Source organism: Fulmarus glacialis, unplaced genomic scaffold (genome assembly GCF_000690835.1).
Source record: "Fulmarus glacialis isolate BGI_N327 unplaced genomic scaffold, ASM69083v1 scaffold6077, whole genome shotgun sequence".
NCBI classification, from domain to species: Eukaryota; Metazoa; Chordata; class Aves; order Procellariiformes; family Procellariidae; genus Fulmarus; species Fulmarus glacialis.
The window spans coordinates 1-13152 of NW_009221224.1; the positions used below are offsets into that span (position 1 = coordinate 1).

The 13152-nt window shown below is 46.8% G+C and overlaps 1 protein-coding gene across 1 annotated transcript in view; it reads left to right on the top strand.

Moving 5' to 3' along the window:
* Window positions 1–902: 902 nt before the first annotated feature.
* LOC104079107 (serine protease 55-like) overlaps window positions 903–13152 on the top strand; it is a 13328-nt gene continuing 1078 nt past the window's right edge. Inside the window, exons 1-2 of the mRNA XM_009581015.1 lie at window positions 903–951; window positions 2611–2753. Coding sequence (XP_009579310.1) covers window positions 903–951; window positions 2611–2753 — 192 coding nt within the window. The remainder of the gene's footprint in view (window positions 952–2610; window positions 2754–13152) is intronic.

Sequence of the window (13152 nt, forward strand, 5' to 3'; positions counted from 1 at the left end):
CCTGCCCACGCTGAGTCAGAGCTGCCGCTAAATGGAGGTCTAGGGTTGTCTTTGGCTTAATGCCTCCATGAACCAGATTGATTCAATGGTACAGGCTACCCCTCTTCTTCACCCATTTAGAACAGCAGATTGCTATTGCTAATTGCTCTCGTTTAAGCCCTAATGAAAGTAGCTCCAGCACTGATTGTGACCCAAAACGTCTATCCTGAACAAATGTCACTAAATAGCTAATGAGCGATTTCATCATTGGAAAGAGGTAATTGGGACGGAGTGGGCAGGGTGGTGCCTTGCGGCTTTAACAGTCCTTCCTAGGGTGTAGTAAGCGAATGTCCCATTTAATCCTTGCTATTCTGCTCTGTAGGGTTACTGTCTCCTCTCTGAAACTCTGCATTTTCCTTCTTAGGCTTCATTTGCCTCACGTAACAGTAATACACAACACAACACTGCGTTACAGTTGTGAAACTCTCCCATTTCACCAAGGTAACGTGCTCTTAGAAACAGAAAAGCAGGGGGCTGCTGCAGAGTCACAGCGGCTTGGCAGGATTTCTCTTTAGCTAGTCTCTTTGCAAGAAGCATGGCGTGGCTCCGGAGAGCGGTCTCATGCTGCTGTGTGGGCTCAGTTGGCATTGCCTCTGCTCTCCAAATTGCACCCTGCGGGAGGTCAATGCACTCAGCCCTGGCACACATCCCTTCTGCCTGGGAGATGTTTCAGAAGAAAAACAGCAGAAGCTGAGTTTGGTGAGAGGGATGTGCGATGGTGTAATATGGGCCATACCAAAAAGTAGGAGGCATTATTCCTCGGCGGGGGAAAATGGGTCATTTCTCATCTCTTATCAGTATTTTTTAGGTGGACATCTCTCAGCTGGCACCTCAGGTGGCACTCACTTGACTCCCCTTCGAATATGAGCCTGCAGTGCGCCCAGGTGGCCAAGGCCAACAGCATCCTGGCCTGTATCAGAACTAGTGTGGCCAGCAGGAGGAGGGAGGTGATCGTGCCCCTGGACTCGGCCCTGGTGAGGCCGCACCTCGAATCCTGTGTTCAGTTTTGGGCCCCTCACTACAAGAAGGACATTGAGGTGCTGGAGCGTGTCCAGAGAAGGGCAACGAAGCTGGTGAAGGGCCTGGAGCACAAGTCTGATGAGGAGCGGCTGAGGGAACTGGGGCTGTTTAGCCTGGAGAAGAGGAGGCTGAGGGGAGACCTCATCGCGCTCTACAACTACCTAAAAGGAGGTTGTAGCGAGGTGGGGGTTGGTCTTTTCTGCCAAGTAACAAGCGATAGGACGAGAGGAAATGGCCTCAAGTTGCACCAGGGGAGGTTTAGACTGGACATTAGGAAAAAATTCTTCACCGAAAGGGTTGTTAGGCCTTGGAACAGGCTGCCCAGGGAAGTGGTGGAGTCCCCATCCCTGGAGGTATTTAAAAGACGTGTAGATGAGGCGCTTAGGGACATGGTTTAGTGGTGTGTTAGGTTAACAGTTGGACTTGATGATCTTAAGGGTCTTTTCCAACCTAAATGATTCTATGATTCTATGACTGCAGTCAATTAGACCTCAAGTGGAACCATCCACTTGCATCCTTGCAGATACCTACATCAAAGCATTTTAATCTGTGGATGCTTCCATGGAGCGTCCCCATCTTAGCTGGGAAAGGGACCTGAAAACTTTCTATCTTTTAGATCTTACCTTTGAGTCCCACCTTCCCGAAGGTGCTGGGAGGATTTAGCTCAGGGAAATACGGAAGAAGGAATGAGTTTCTGAAAGTCTGTAGTTCTCCTCCCCAGCAGCAACATCCTCCAAAAGTCAGTTTTATCCTTCAGACTCAAGTTCACTTTGAAGAGAAACATGGGTGAAATGAGTGGGTTTTCCAAGTAGCCCTGCATATTTGCAGTCTTTTTGTCACTTGCTGGTGCCTGCTGCGATTTCTTGTTATTTCCATCTCAAGGGAAGAATAAAGCAGTTATTTCCATTGTGTACTGCCATCCTGAGAGCCACTCTGTGAGAGACACAGCTGGTCCCTGGGTGAGGCACGACCTCACAGTCCCCCCAAAGCATGGGGATAACAAGATCATCTGTTCTGGGGAAAGCTCAGCAGACTTTCCTCTGCAGGGCTCTCACAGGACCCCATGAAGAGTCCCTCAAACGGAGTTCCCCAGAAACATGAGTGAGAAACACAAGATGTGCAGTGCAGCTCATCTCAGGTCATCACCAAGACCAACAGGATAAGCCGACCCTTTGGGGTCGTCCAGCTGTACTGCATCCCAGAGTTCATCTACAAAAACGTTTTTTTAAAATCCTATTTAGCAAGCCTCCACTCCCCAGGATTTCAGCTTTGCCCATTAACACCTCCTCCCTGTCTACCTACCTACCCACCTCCTAAGCTGGCATAAAGTCAAGAGCACAAACTTATCTTTGCTAATATTTGGACAGCCCCTGTAAGCCCCCATGACCCCAAGACCACACAGGTGTTCCCTGAGACCCTCTTGCCCTGAGATGCCTTACAAATTCAGCCGGGAGCAGTCCCAAGGGCTAGTCTCCAGCTGCGGTTTTACCCTTACAAGTCTGCGCAGTTCTGCGGGGTTTGTTAATCGTTCTCTTCTCACTTGCTGGTTAGCGGTTGCGGTGCCAGCGTCCCACGTGCTGCAGAAAGCGCGGATGAAGCTCATCAGCAGGGAGCAATGCTTGGAGCGGATCCCACAGCTAATGGAGAACATGCTGTGTGCTGAGCTGGAGAAAGGAGAAAGAGGCACCTGCCAGGTAAATTAAATGGGCTCCCGGACGGCCACGCTGCCTACGGGGGCACAGAGACATTGGAGGAGAAGCTCCTTCGCTTCAGGAATGAACATTGATCCTGCCCACGGCTTCCTGCGGTTGCTAAAGCTTCTTTGCAGGAGGCCAGGGCAGGATGCTCAGGGGCCAAGGAACTACCTGCAAAGGCATATTGACCTGGGCAGGGGGGCTGCAGGACTCTTGGGGTCGGAAAGCAGTGGTGGTGCTGGAAACAAAACACCTTGCTGAGCAGACGGGCCTCTCCTCACACTCTCCCCCCCGCTCCGATTCCCTCCCCACAGAGAAAGGAACAGGAGCTCCGCAAGGGAAACGACGAGCTGAAAGGAGAGCAAGGGACAAGAGTAGTTCCCAACAAGTCCCCTTGGATGGGAAACAGTTTTGGATGGCTCTGGGCAGAGGAATTTGGACTTTTATCTCACAGCAAATTGAAAAACCCAGTGTTTGCTGTGGCCAAGCTGTGCAGTGGTGGGAGCGATGGGAGGAGAGGTCTCCTGTCCCTGCGGAGAGGGCTCAGCACAGCATGGGCTGCGTCCCCTCAGCCCTGGGCTGGGCCATGCTGCTCTATTGCTAGATTAAATAATGAAAGGAGACACAAAAGTTTGTCCAGGAAGGTCAAAGCAAAAGAATTGGGTGGGAAATTGAGTCCAGTATGTTTAACTTGAATATTAGAAACCTTTCTCAGGTGAGATCTTGGCTCTGATACAAATGTCCTTTGATAACATGGCAGTTTGGTCTGTGGCTGCCATCCTATTGCAATGAGTTAGTGATGTAGGATGATGGGCTTTTGAAGCTAAATTATAGAGTTCAAGCAGTATTTGATATCAGGGACTGCCAAGGGGAGAGAGCTGACACAAACACCCAGATATGGGAAAACCTCACTCAGAACTTGTGCCCTCAGAACATACTCCATCCGCAGGATCTATGTCCTGATGTCAAACAAAGTCTGCAAGCCAAAAATCACCTTTTCTTTCACAGCGTCCAACCTCCAACCTCTCCTCTGAGTGCCTGGTAAGGACTGAGCTCTCCCTGCAGCCTCAGCTTTAGGACTAAGGTCTCTGTCCTCTGCTGGGCAAGGGTTTTCTTAGACGTGTGCATATATTTGCAGGGGGACAGATGGGCAGACATGTACACACAGCTTCATCCTGTAGGAATCATTCATTGAGGGAACTAAACCAACACCCAGGACAGAGAGAGATCCCCTGTCCTTCAGGCAAAGGCAGCGGGTACAGGGATCGTGGACTGCAAAGCCATTGCCATCTGGGCCGTAGCTGGGTAGCGGAGGCGAAGTTTTGCTTTGCTTTGCAAAATCATTCTTTGATTAGCCAGAGAGCATCTGTCTCTGAAACCATTCATCTAGTGACTTTCACCTCCATTAAATTCAATCAAAAATTTTAAAAAGAAAACTGCCACAGGATAACATTAACATGATTAAAGAATGCACTTCCCAGCCCAGCCTTAAGTTCTGCAGCTGAATTATGCTGGTGAAATAGCGAGAACACTTGTACCTCAACAAAATGAATCTCCTGTATTCAGAAAGCTGATGAGGGTGCTATTTTGATCTACAATAATGTTAGAGTCGTTTGAGAAATGAACTAGAAATGTGAGATTTCCAAGCAGTGGAAGTACACAACGATTGCATGTGTGATAATGCTCACAACCCAGCAACTGCCCACTTTTAGTGGAAACTTGACCAGGCAGAAATGTCTTGCAACCTGAAATAACAAGAGCAAGACAAAACCACACCCTAGGCTAGAAGTGGAGCTCTTCAGGAGAGAAACAGGTGACATGACTTCATCAGAATTTGTTAATTTGTTGGAGGGGAAGCATTTTGCTGGTGGATGCTTTGCTGGGAAGCGCTGATTGAAGTCAGGTAGGGCACATTTTGGCTTTGCTAGGCGGGTTCAGAAATCTGGTGGCTTGCCCATAGTAGGCTGCCTGGTAATGAACTGGGAGAGCAGGTCCAAACCTGATGCTTGCTCTGCAGCATGGACCACTGGACACCCAATTCATCTGCCCCGGGCAGATAGCGAGGCACACTGTAGACAGTGCAATCTATCAAGCTACGTATGTCTATAAAGATTATGGGGTTTGTGTCAAATGAGAATGAGGCCAGATTTCAAAATACTTAAGTCCTTTACAAACTCAGCACTGTAAAGGAGGTAGAGCAGCCCTGGGCACGGTTTTCGTCTATGCCAGCTAGCTGTCTCCTGGATGATTTCCAGACACAGCTCAAGCTTTTGCATGGGTCAGGAGCCACCCACAGCACAATCATAGAATTATAGAACCATAGAACCACAGAACCATAGAACCATAGAATAGTTTGCCTTGGAAGGGATCTTTAAAGGTCATCTAGTCTAAACCCCCTGCAATGAGCAGGGACATCTTCCACTAGATCAGGTTGCTCAGAGCCCCGTCCAAGCTGACCTTGAATGTTTACAGGGATGGGGCAGGATCACTTTGGATCTTGGCACCCCAGTTTAGAGGCCAGGAAGGAGCAGCAGCGCAGGCAAAGCAGACACCCCTGGTCAGGGAACAAGCCCTGGAGATGCTGAGCTTGCTGGTGGTCACAGTAAACCTGGAAGCCATGCATTGCACAGATGCATGATCTGTCTGGACATGAAGTAGACAAAAGCCTTATGTTAATCTTACCTGAGCTTTGCTGAGAATCAAGATACATTTGTTCATGTCTGGAGCCAGGTTAAGATGGGCAAGTTCCATCTAGACCCGAGGTTGTAGGTCCCCATGTTCCTAATCTGGATCCAAAGGATTACCATCCTAGGTCTTTGCACACTGCCTGCCATTTGTGTGCTAGATTTTTCCCGTTGCAGCAAGCTGTTTTTTATGAGTAACTAAAGCCACACAGATATCTTCACCTAGGCATCATGTAGAAGTTTTATCCTATTGACCACCACCTTAATATCCCCATGTGGCAAGAGGACATGAATAGAAAGGCTCAGACATTTCACCATTGTACTAGTATGAGACAAGACTAATTTGTGGATCACTGACTATATTCTTATAATAACTCAAGGAGATTGAATAGCAGAGCTGGTGAGTATTTGTACTTCAAAAAAAATCCATTCACTTAAAAAGAAAAATCTATTGTATACCAATTCCCTAGCGGTTCTGCAGACAAATATATAGATTGACTGTGAATTAACACTAATAGGATCTGTAATTGACTTATAGTTCTATTTAGTCACAAACATTAGCATTAATGGATGTTCATGGGGTAGAAGTGCCAAAGAACAAACACTAGAGATGGCCTATGTGTTATTTTTTTGTGTGCTACATTTCTTCCATGACCCTATGAACCACAATTGATGTCTAATTCCTTGTTTTCTTAAGCATCTTTTGTTAGCCTCTGATGCAATGGTAACTTGAACAACAATTAGAGTATAAGGGACTCACAAAGCAAATGCCTCTTCAGTGTCCTGCCTATCCAGACAAAATTCAGTAAATGGCCCAATTATATTTCAGAGAGTTTCTGCAAAGGAGGTCTGTGGGGGTAGCTCTGCGATGTGGTCATTAGGACAGAGTGTGTTCAGCTGGAAGTCACAGTTCACGTACAGTTCAGGTCAGCAGCAGATGAAGGGGGGCCCAGCCCTGGCCTGACTTTCAGGGGAAGGAATCATTGTGTGGCCACAAACCCGCAGTGGGGTGGTTCCAGCTCAGCTTCACCGTGCCCTACACCGTCCCCTGGTGTAAGACTGGTTGGAGTCATGGGCTGAAGGTATCTACCCCTTTCCACTGACTGTAGCAGGAGGTGATCTTGGCCATCTCTGATAAATATCTGAAATGATGCTAGGATGCAGCTAGGGCTCTGGGTTTTCATTTCTTTAGTTCTATGAAAAAGGCAGAGGAGGATCTCATTCCTGTCCTGCCCACATATGCTGTCAGCAGTTTGGAAAGGGCAAATGCCCTTTACAGCATCTGGGGTGCTCAGGGCTCTCACCCCTCATAGCTATAGTGATAGCAGTAGTTGTTGCACAACCCTGGGTGGGATTTATCCGGCCAGATACAAATGTCTTTTCTATAGCCATCTGCATCTACCGAATCATCTTTCCATCAACAGGGAGAAAAAAAGCACTTCCGACATGTAATTCATTGAGCCTGTCTTAACCATTTATTTAAAATGAGATAAATCCTTGTACGAGTGCTTATTGCTCCCCATTAACTAAAAGCAAGCCCAAGGTGTCTAGCTCACAGGGAGACACATGGCTCCAAGGCAGGACAGTTGCCTACATCTAAGTTTCCAGTGCTATTTTAGATATCCCAGGATATCCCCCTGGCATCCCACTGCCCCCATCTCAAACCATGCCCCAGCGCCAGTTTATGTGACTGCAATGGGAGCTTGACACTTGCACTGGAAACACCAAGGAGAGGTGATCAGTCTGGAGCTGAACTCACCCCCCGCACCCTCACTTCGTCTATGCGTGAGAGTGCTAAAACCGTGCAGAAGTGACGAAAGCTCTTGAATCCTTTTATAAGTTCTTGCATCCTTTTATAAGCTCTTGCATCCTTTTACTGACGCTAACGTGGCTCCAAAACTGCAAAGGAAGACTTGTAAAATAGAATTTTTTTAAAGAAAAATTCTGCAAATGAAAATTGGGTCCATACAGGTAAATTATCAGAGATGCAAGAAAAAGGTCACAAACCAGGGAAGCCTGGTGAATCCTTCAGGCTGTTCAAAATATCTGAACGGAGGTGGATAGAAGATGGCCTGATTGCATTCTGTATGGATGGAGAGTATCTGTATGAGGTCTGAGGTTATAGGCTCTTCTGCCTATCAGACAAAGGTCTCCTGGGGGCCAGGAGTCAAAGCTAACCACATTTCAGTTCAAAGTTATTACTAACTACACAAAATCACTTCACTATTGTACCTTGCCTTAATATTGAAGAGAGTGATCCACTCTCCATCCTTGTGGTGGATTCTCCATCACTGAACTGTTGCTAACATGATGGAGTGGGTTTTTTTCCCTAAGGGACAGCTTGGTTTAAGTAGGAAGGTATCCTGGGAAGCCCCAGAACAAAGCAGTAGAAAAGCTTTTCTGCATTTGCAGTCTCTTAAATTTGCTTCTGAAGGGTGCTTTGATGTGCAGCTCATAAGAATCAGAACACTTTTCCTGTGTCCCATGGCTTTATAGGGCTTTCATCATTTTATCATTTTATGATATGGGCAGACAAGTGAACACATTCCGGCTGCGGTGGCTTAATTCTTTATTCTGTCAAAAACATTCCTTCCTATTGCAAGGACCTGGGATGTTGATGATGTCGCATGCCTCTTCTGCTTTCTTCCTCTGGGTTGTAGCTCTTGGTCCCTCAAACTGAAGCTGTTTGGTTTGCAGCAAGGGGGTTCAGCATTACTTTGTGTGCCTGGTGAGTGAAGCTGTGGGGAGCAGAAGCTCTCTGGATCCAGCTGAAAACAAAAACCTACTGCCTGCTTGCTCTCGGGGTGGGGGAATGGGTGTGATGACTCAGAGGAGCCACTTCTCATTCAATTACAGTGAGTCAGCGCGGCTTTAAGGGAAAGTCATGACTCACAGGCAGATTTAAATTCTTTGAAGGAGTCGACAAGCATGTGGCAGAGGGTGATCCAGCTGATACAACTGCTGAGATTTCCAAAACTCTTTTAACAAGATTTCTTACCAAAGACTCGTGGAGAAACTGAACTGTCATGAAGTAGAAGGGCTTTGGTTTGAAAGGGAGGCAACATGGAGGAAGAATTTGACTGGAGAAAGGGCTTACAAGGGGAATTGTGTTGGCATCTGTGCAAGGAGTTGTGATGTTCAAGGAGGGCAAATGCTGAGATGACCAAGTTGGCCGATGCCACAGCATTATTCAGAATGGTCAGAGTTAGAACTGACTGTGCAGAGGAGCAGCAGGATCTCATTATTCTGAGTGACTGGAGTTAAAGCAGCAGATGCAGTTCACTGTTGATAAAGGCAAAGTAATGCATATAGGGAGAAGCAACTCCAGCTGTATGCACACAATAATAGGCTCTAAATTAACTATTACCATGTAAGAAGGGTCTTGGAGTAACTCCTTCAAAAACATCAGCACAAGGCTCCGTGGAGGTCAAAAAGGCAACGAGAGCATTATGAATTATTAGGAAAGGAATAGGTAGCAAAGCAAGTGCGTGTTGTGCCAGGGCACTAATCTTGGGAGCCTACGTCTTGTGTGCGGTGTGCGATTCCCGTCCACCCCACCTGAGAAAGGAGTAGTAGTTTTAGAAAGGAGAAGAGTAGGAAGGATGAACAGGGACACGGAATGGCATCTGGCAGAAAGAGGAATAACAGAGCAGGACTCTGAGGCTTGTAAAAGAGATGTGTGATGGGGATATGACACAGATTTCCAAAGGCAGCAAGGAGAGGACAGTCAGGAGCTGTCCTCTTGTCACTACTGTTCGAAACACATGAAGGAGGGGATGTCAGATGGCCGTATCAGGCAGCAGATTTAAAACAAAGAGAAGGAAGTGTTTTTTCATCCAACAGATAATTAAACTATGGAAGTCACTGACCAGGATATTGTGGGTATTTATCCTAAGGGATAAATGGATTCAAAAAGCAATTAGATAACTTCCTGGATGAAGATCTCTCTAAGGCTATTAACCACTGTGATGTAAATACAACTCTGTAAATACTTGCCCTGTTTCTCATTCTCCTTCCCTGAGCACTTGCTGCAGATGACTGTCAGAGACAGGAGTCTGGGCCACATGGGGCTTTGGCCAGATGCATTATAACTGCCTTTAAGTCCCTGCCACCATAGTTACTAATGGACCCTGCTGACATCTGTGTGGATGGAGTAGAGCGGTCTTGTTGTCCCATTTTCCAGCAAGGGGACGGAGGGAGAGAGTAGCTGAAGGCTCTCAACTGAGATCTCAGAGGGATCCCATGAAAGGAGTCCAGGTGCCCTGTGTTACCTGGTTCATTTTTGATACCTGCATGCTAAAAAAGGGCCATAGCCTCCTTCCTTCCACCTGTCTCTGAAGACAGCTTGTTCACGGTGAAGTAACTGAAGAAATCATCTGTTTGCAAAAGCCTTTACTTCGTGCAGCCGGGGCAGCTCTAATGGCAAGTGTTGTTATTCACATGCTGATTCTCTCCAATTTACACAGAGCTTACCAATGTGAAACCAGCAATGACTTGCAAGGATTGTGTATCCACCTAATGAGTATCAGATGGGTTGTTCTTCCTCCCCCAGAGCTTCTCCCACCTAAGAAGATTTATGTGGCTGAAGGTGTTCGTTCCGATCAATTACCATGTTGCAGACACGAATACAAATACGAAAGGAAGAAGATTACACTCTTGATCCAAAGCCCACTAAAGTCAACAGAAAGGCTCCTGGTGTTCACAAAAAGGCTTTGGCCGCGGTGAAAAGGATGAAACTTTTGATCAGCTTCAGTGAACAAGGCGCCTTGTTAGTCGGTGACAGTTTTTATACAAGCCAGAACTATTTATCAGCGAATATATCATTGCTCTCACCTCTCCTAATGGGAGGATTAACATGCAGTTGTGGAAGACATGAATTTAGCACCGGACCTGATTTGATGTGGTTCCTTTTCATGCATCTTCTAGTTGACAAAGAACATGCAACAGAAGCAAAGATGCTATTTTTAGTTTTTTTGCTGTCCAGAAACTTGGCACTCAGACTGAAGAGCAGGAGCAGGTATCTGGTGTGTGTTGCTAATCAGAAGTATTTCACCACCAGGATACAGGAGGCTGAATGCTGAAAGCAGCATTTAATAAGTGCTTCGATCTTCAGAGTCGTTAACCTGAGCATTCATTAAATTAGTGCTACTGGAAACATCACAGAGCTGAGATAATTATACCAGTGCTCAAAACTTGCTCCTCCCGCACCCTCTCCTACACAAGGATGGAAAACTCGGGCCAACGTTTCTGAGAGCTTAAGGTGGATACAGGGATATTGAGAAGTGTCCAAGAACTGAGTTTCTTTTCTCTATCTTTAGCCCTATAAACACCAGGCTACTGATTCACCTAGGCTACTGCTATAATTATGTGAGCGAGATCATGGAGAGGATGATTTAGCCCACTTTGTGATAAAATCATCGAGTTAAATAGCTGAAGTTAAGAGAAACGGCATGTTAGAAGTTGCACCCATGAAGCAGACCAGCTCAGCCCACGTGGAAAGGGATCTGAGGCAGAATTTGGGTCTCAGGGCTTGTGGATTAGAGAAATGGATTTGCAGCTGCTGCCTGGGTTTTCACAGCATTGCCTAACTCCCTCTCTGCCCAGGTCTTAAATCGCTTTCCGCAGCTGATAGTCCCCCAAGCCCTGCAGACAGCTCTCCTTTTCCTTGCCGACCAGGCAGAGAACAAACCGAACATCGTTAAAGAGGCAAACAGGGAAAAGCAGATCTGATTTGAAAGGAAAAACGCATGACCTGTAGTTTGAATAGGGATTCCCGGCTCTGCCATTGCCTCGTGCAAATCGCATCCCTTCTCCGCTGTGGTTTTCTCAGCTGTGAAATGCGATAAGACTTTTCCCCTCAAGGATAGTCACAAGGTATCAGGAATTAACTGGTACTTAAGCGCCCTGGGAGAAAGGTCCTTTGCAAGTGTGAACAGCCTCCAAATTGGACACTCTGAAAATAATCGGCCCCGATGGTGTGCAGGGGCTCTGCCGGTGCTAAAAATCCCCTGTATGGGGAAAAGCCGGCAGGACGCACCCATATCACCGATGAGGGATCGTCAGCCGTTGTTACGTCACTGGCTTTTTTTTTGCCTCCCCTCACGGGCTTGTGAACGGCTCCCACTCTCTCAACTTCATTTATTATCTTTGTGTAGGAGGCTTGAAACGTCTTCCTTTCGCTTCCAGGATAATATGTTTGGCCTGTTCCTGCCCTGAGGGAATTAGCAGTAAAATTCCCAGTAATTTAATTGTGCGTACAGCCTAGATGTTCATCCATTCAAAGAGGATGCCATCGCCAAGGATGCTGATAACACATGGATCCAAGGTCACTGCAAGGTCACTTGTGCGATTCTTGGCTGAAACAGGGTTGGGAAATGTCTTTAGATCCTTCGTCTGAAGAGGGTCCAGCAGCACTGGCTGAGATGCAAACATGTAGCTACACCATTGCAGTGCAAACAGTATTGAATTTACGGTTGGACTCGATGATCTTAAAGGTCTTTTCCAACCTCAATGATTCTGTGATTCTATGATATGAATGCTGAAGCAACATTTGCTCTGTATTTATCTTCATTTTTCCCTCCTGTATGCATGGAAAAAAAAGAAAAAAAATTAAAAAGATAAACATATTATGGACCTGAACCCTCCATCTAATGAAGTGAGTAGGAATTCTGCCATAAACTTTAGCGGGTGCTGATGAAGTTGCACAGGGGAATACAGCCACTTCCTTAGTCATTAATTAATGTGTGTTAGCTCAGGGTAGCTGCTGGCGGAAGGGGGTTCTTACATTAATGACAAAGACATTTCTCAAAGTAGTGTACAAAGAGGGAAGGACATTTCCCAGGAAAGCTGGCTGTCTCAGGAAATGGGTTTGTATTGAATTTCTTATTTGCCACATGAAGTACTGGAGATAGGGTAGAAAAAAGATTCGAACCCACGGTGGAAGGAAACTGTCTTATTTAGAGCAGGGGCTGCACGGCACTTAAGGTGTACATAACTGTCAGAAAAGTGCTGTACCTGCAGGTGGATTTTGTGCTGGTATCTCTTCTCCCTCGGGTTGTGTTCAGAGATTGCACACAGAGGTCATATGGGCAACTAGATGTGCTCTTGGTGTTCAAGCTACAGCAGCCAACCGGAGGACATTCCTCTCTGCAGGGTGGCTGCAGCTTGCATTTGAAGGCTTGCACACACTGGGTGAGTGATGGTTGCCCTTGCAGTAGCAAGCAAGTTTTCAGTAAAATTACTGTGGTTGCAAGGATTTGTCAGGATTCGTGTTCATCTCTTGTCCAGTTTCTGGATGCTAGCCCCCAAAAATAAGAGTGGCAGGTACCTAGCTCCTACCTGCACCAGTTTTGCAGAGAAGTCAAGGAATGAATGAGCAGTCACAGCAAATGTCCCTTTTCATTCTCAGATATTGTCCCTTGGTGACAGGATTCAGGTATCCTTCTGGGGCCACGGGAGCATGTGGAAAAAGCTGAGAAGGACAGGGCATTGCACTGAGCCAGAGCTTGTGACTGGTCTCCTCCTCTTACCTTCTGTATTTATTTATTCTGCAGGGGTCTCAGGGCTGAGCTGTGAAATTTTGAGTCCAAAATTTCCTTGTTCCCCCAAATCCTCAGGAACTTTGCCCCTGTACTCGGCACTGGTCAGGCCGCACCTCGAATCCTGTGTTCAGTTTTGGGCCCCTCATGACAAGAAGGACATTGAGGTGCTGGAGC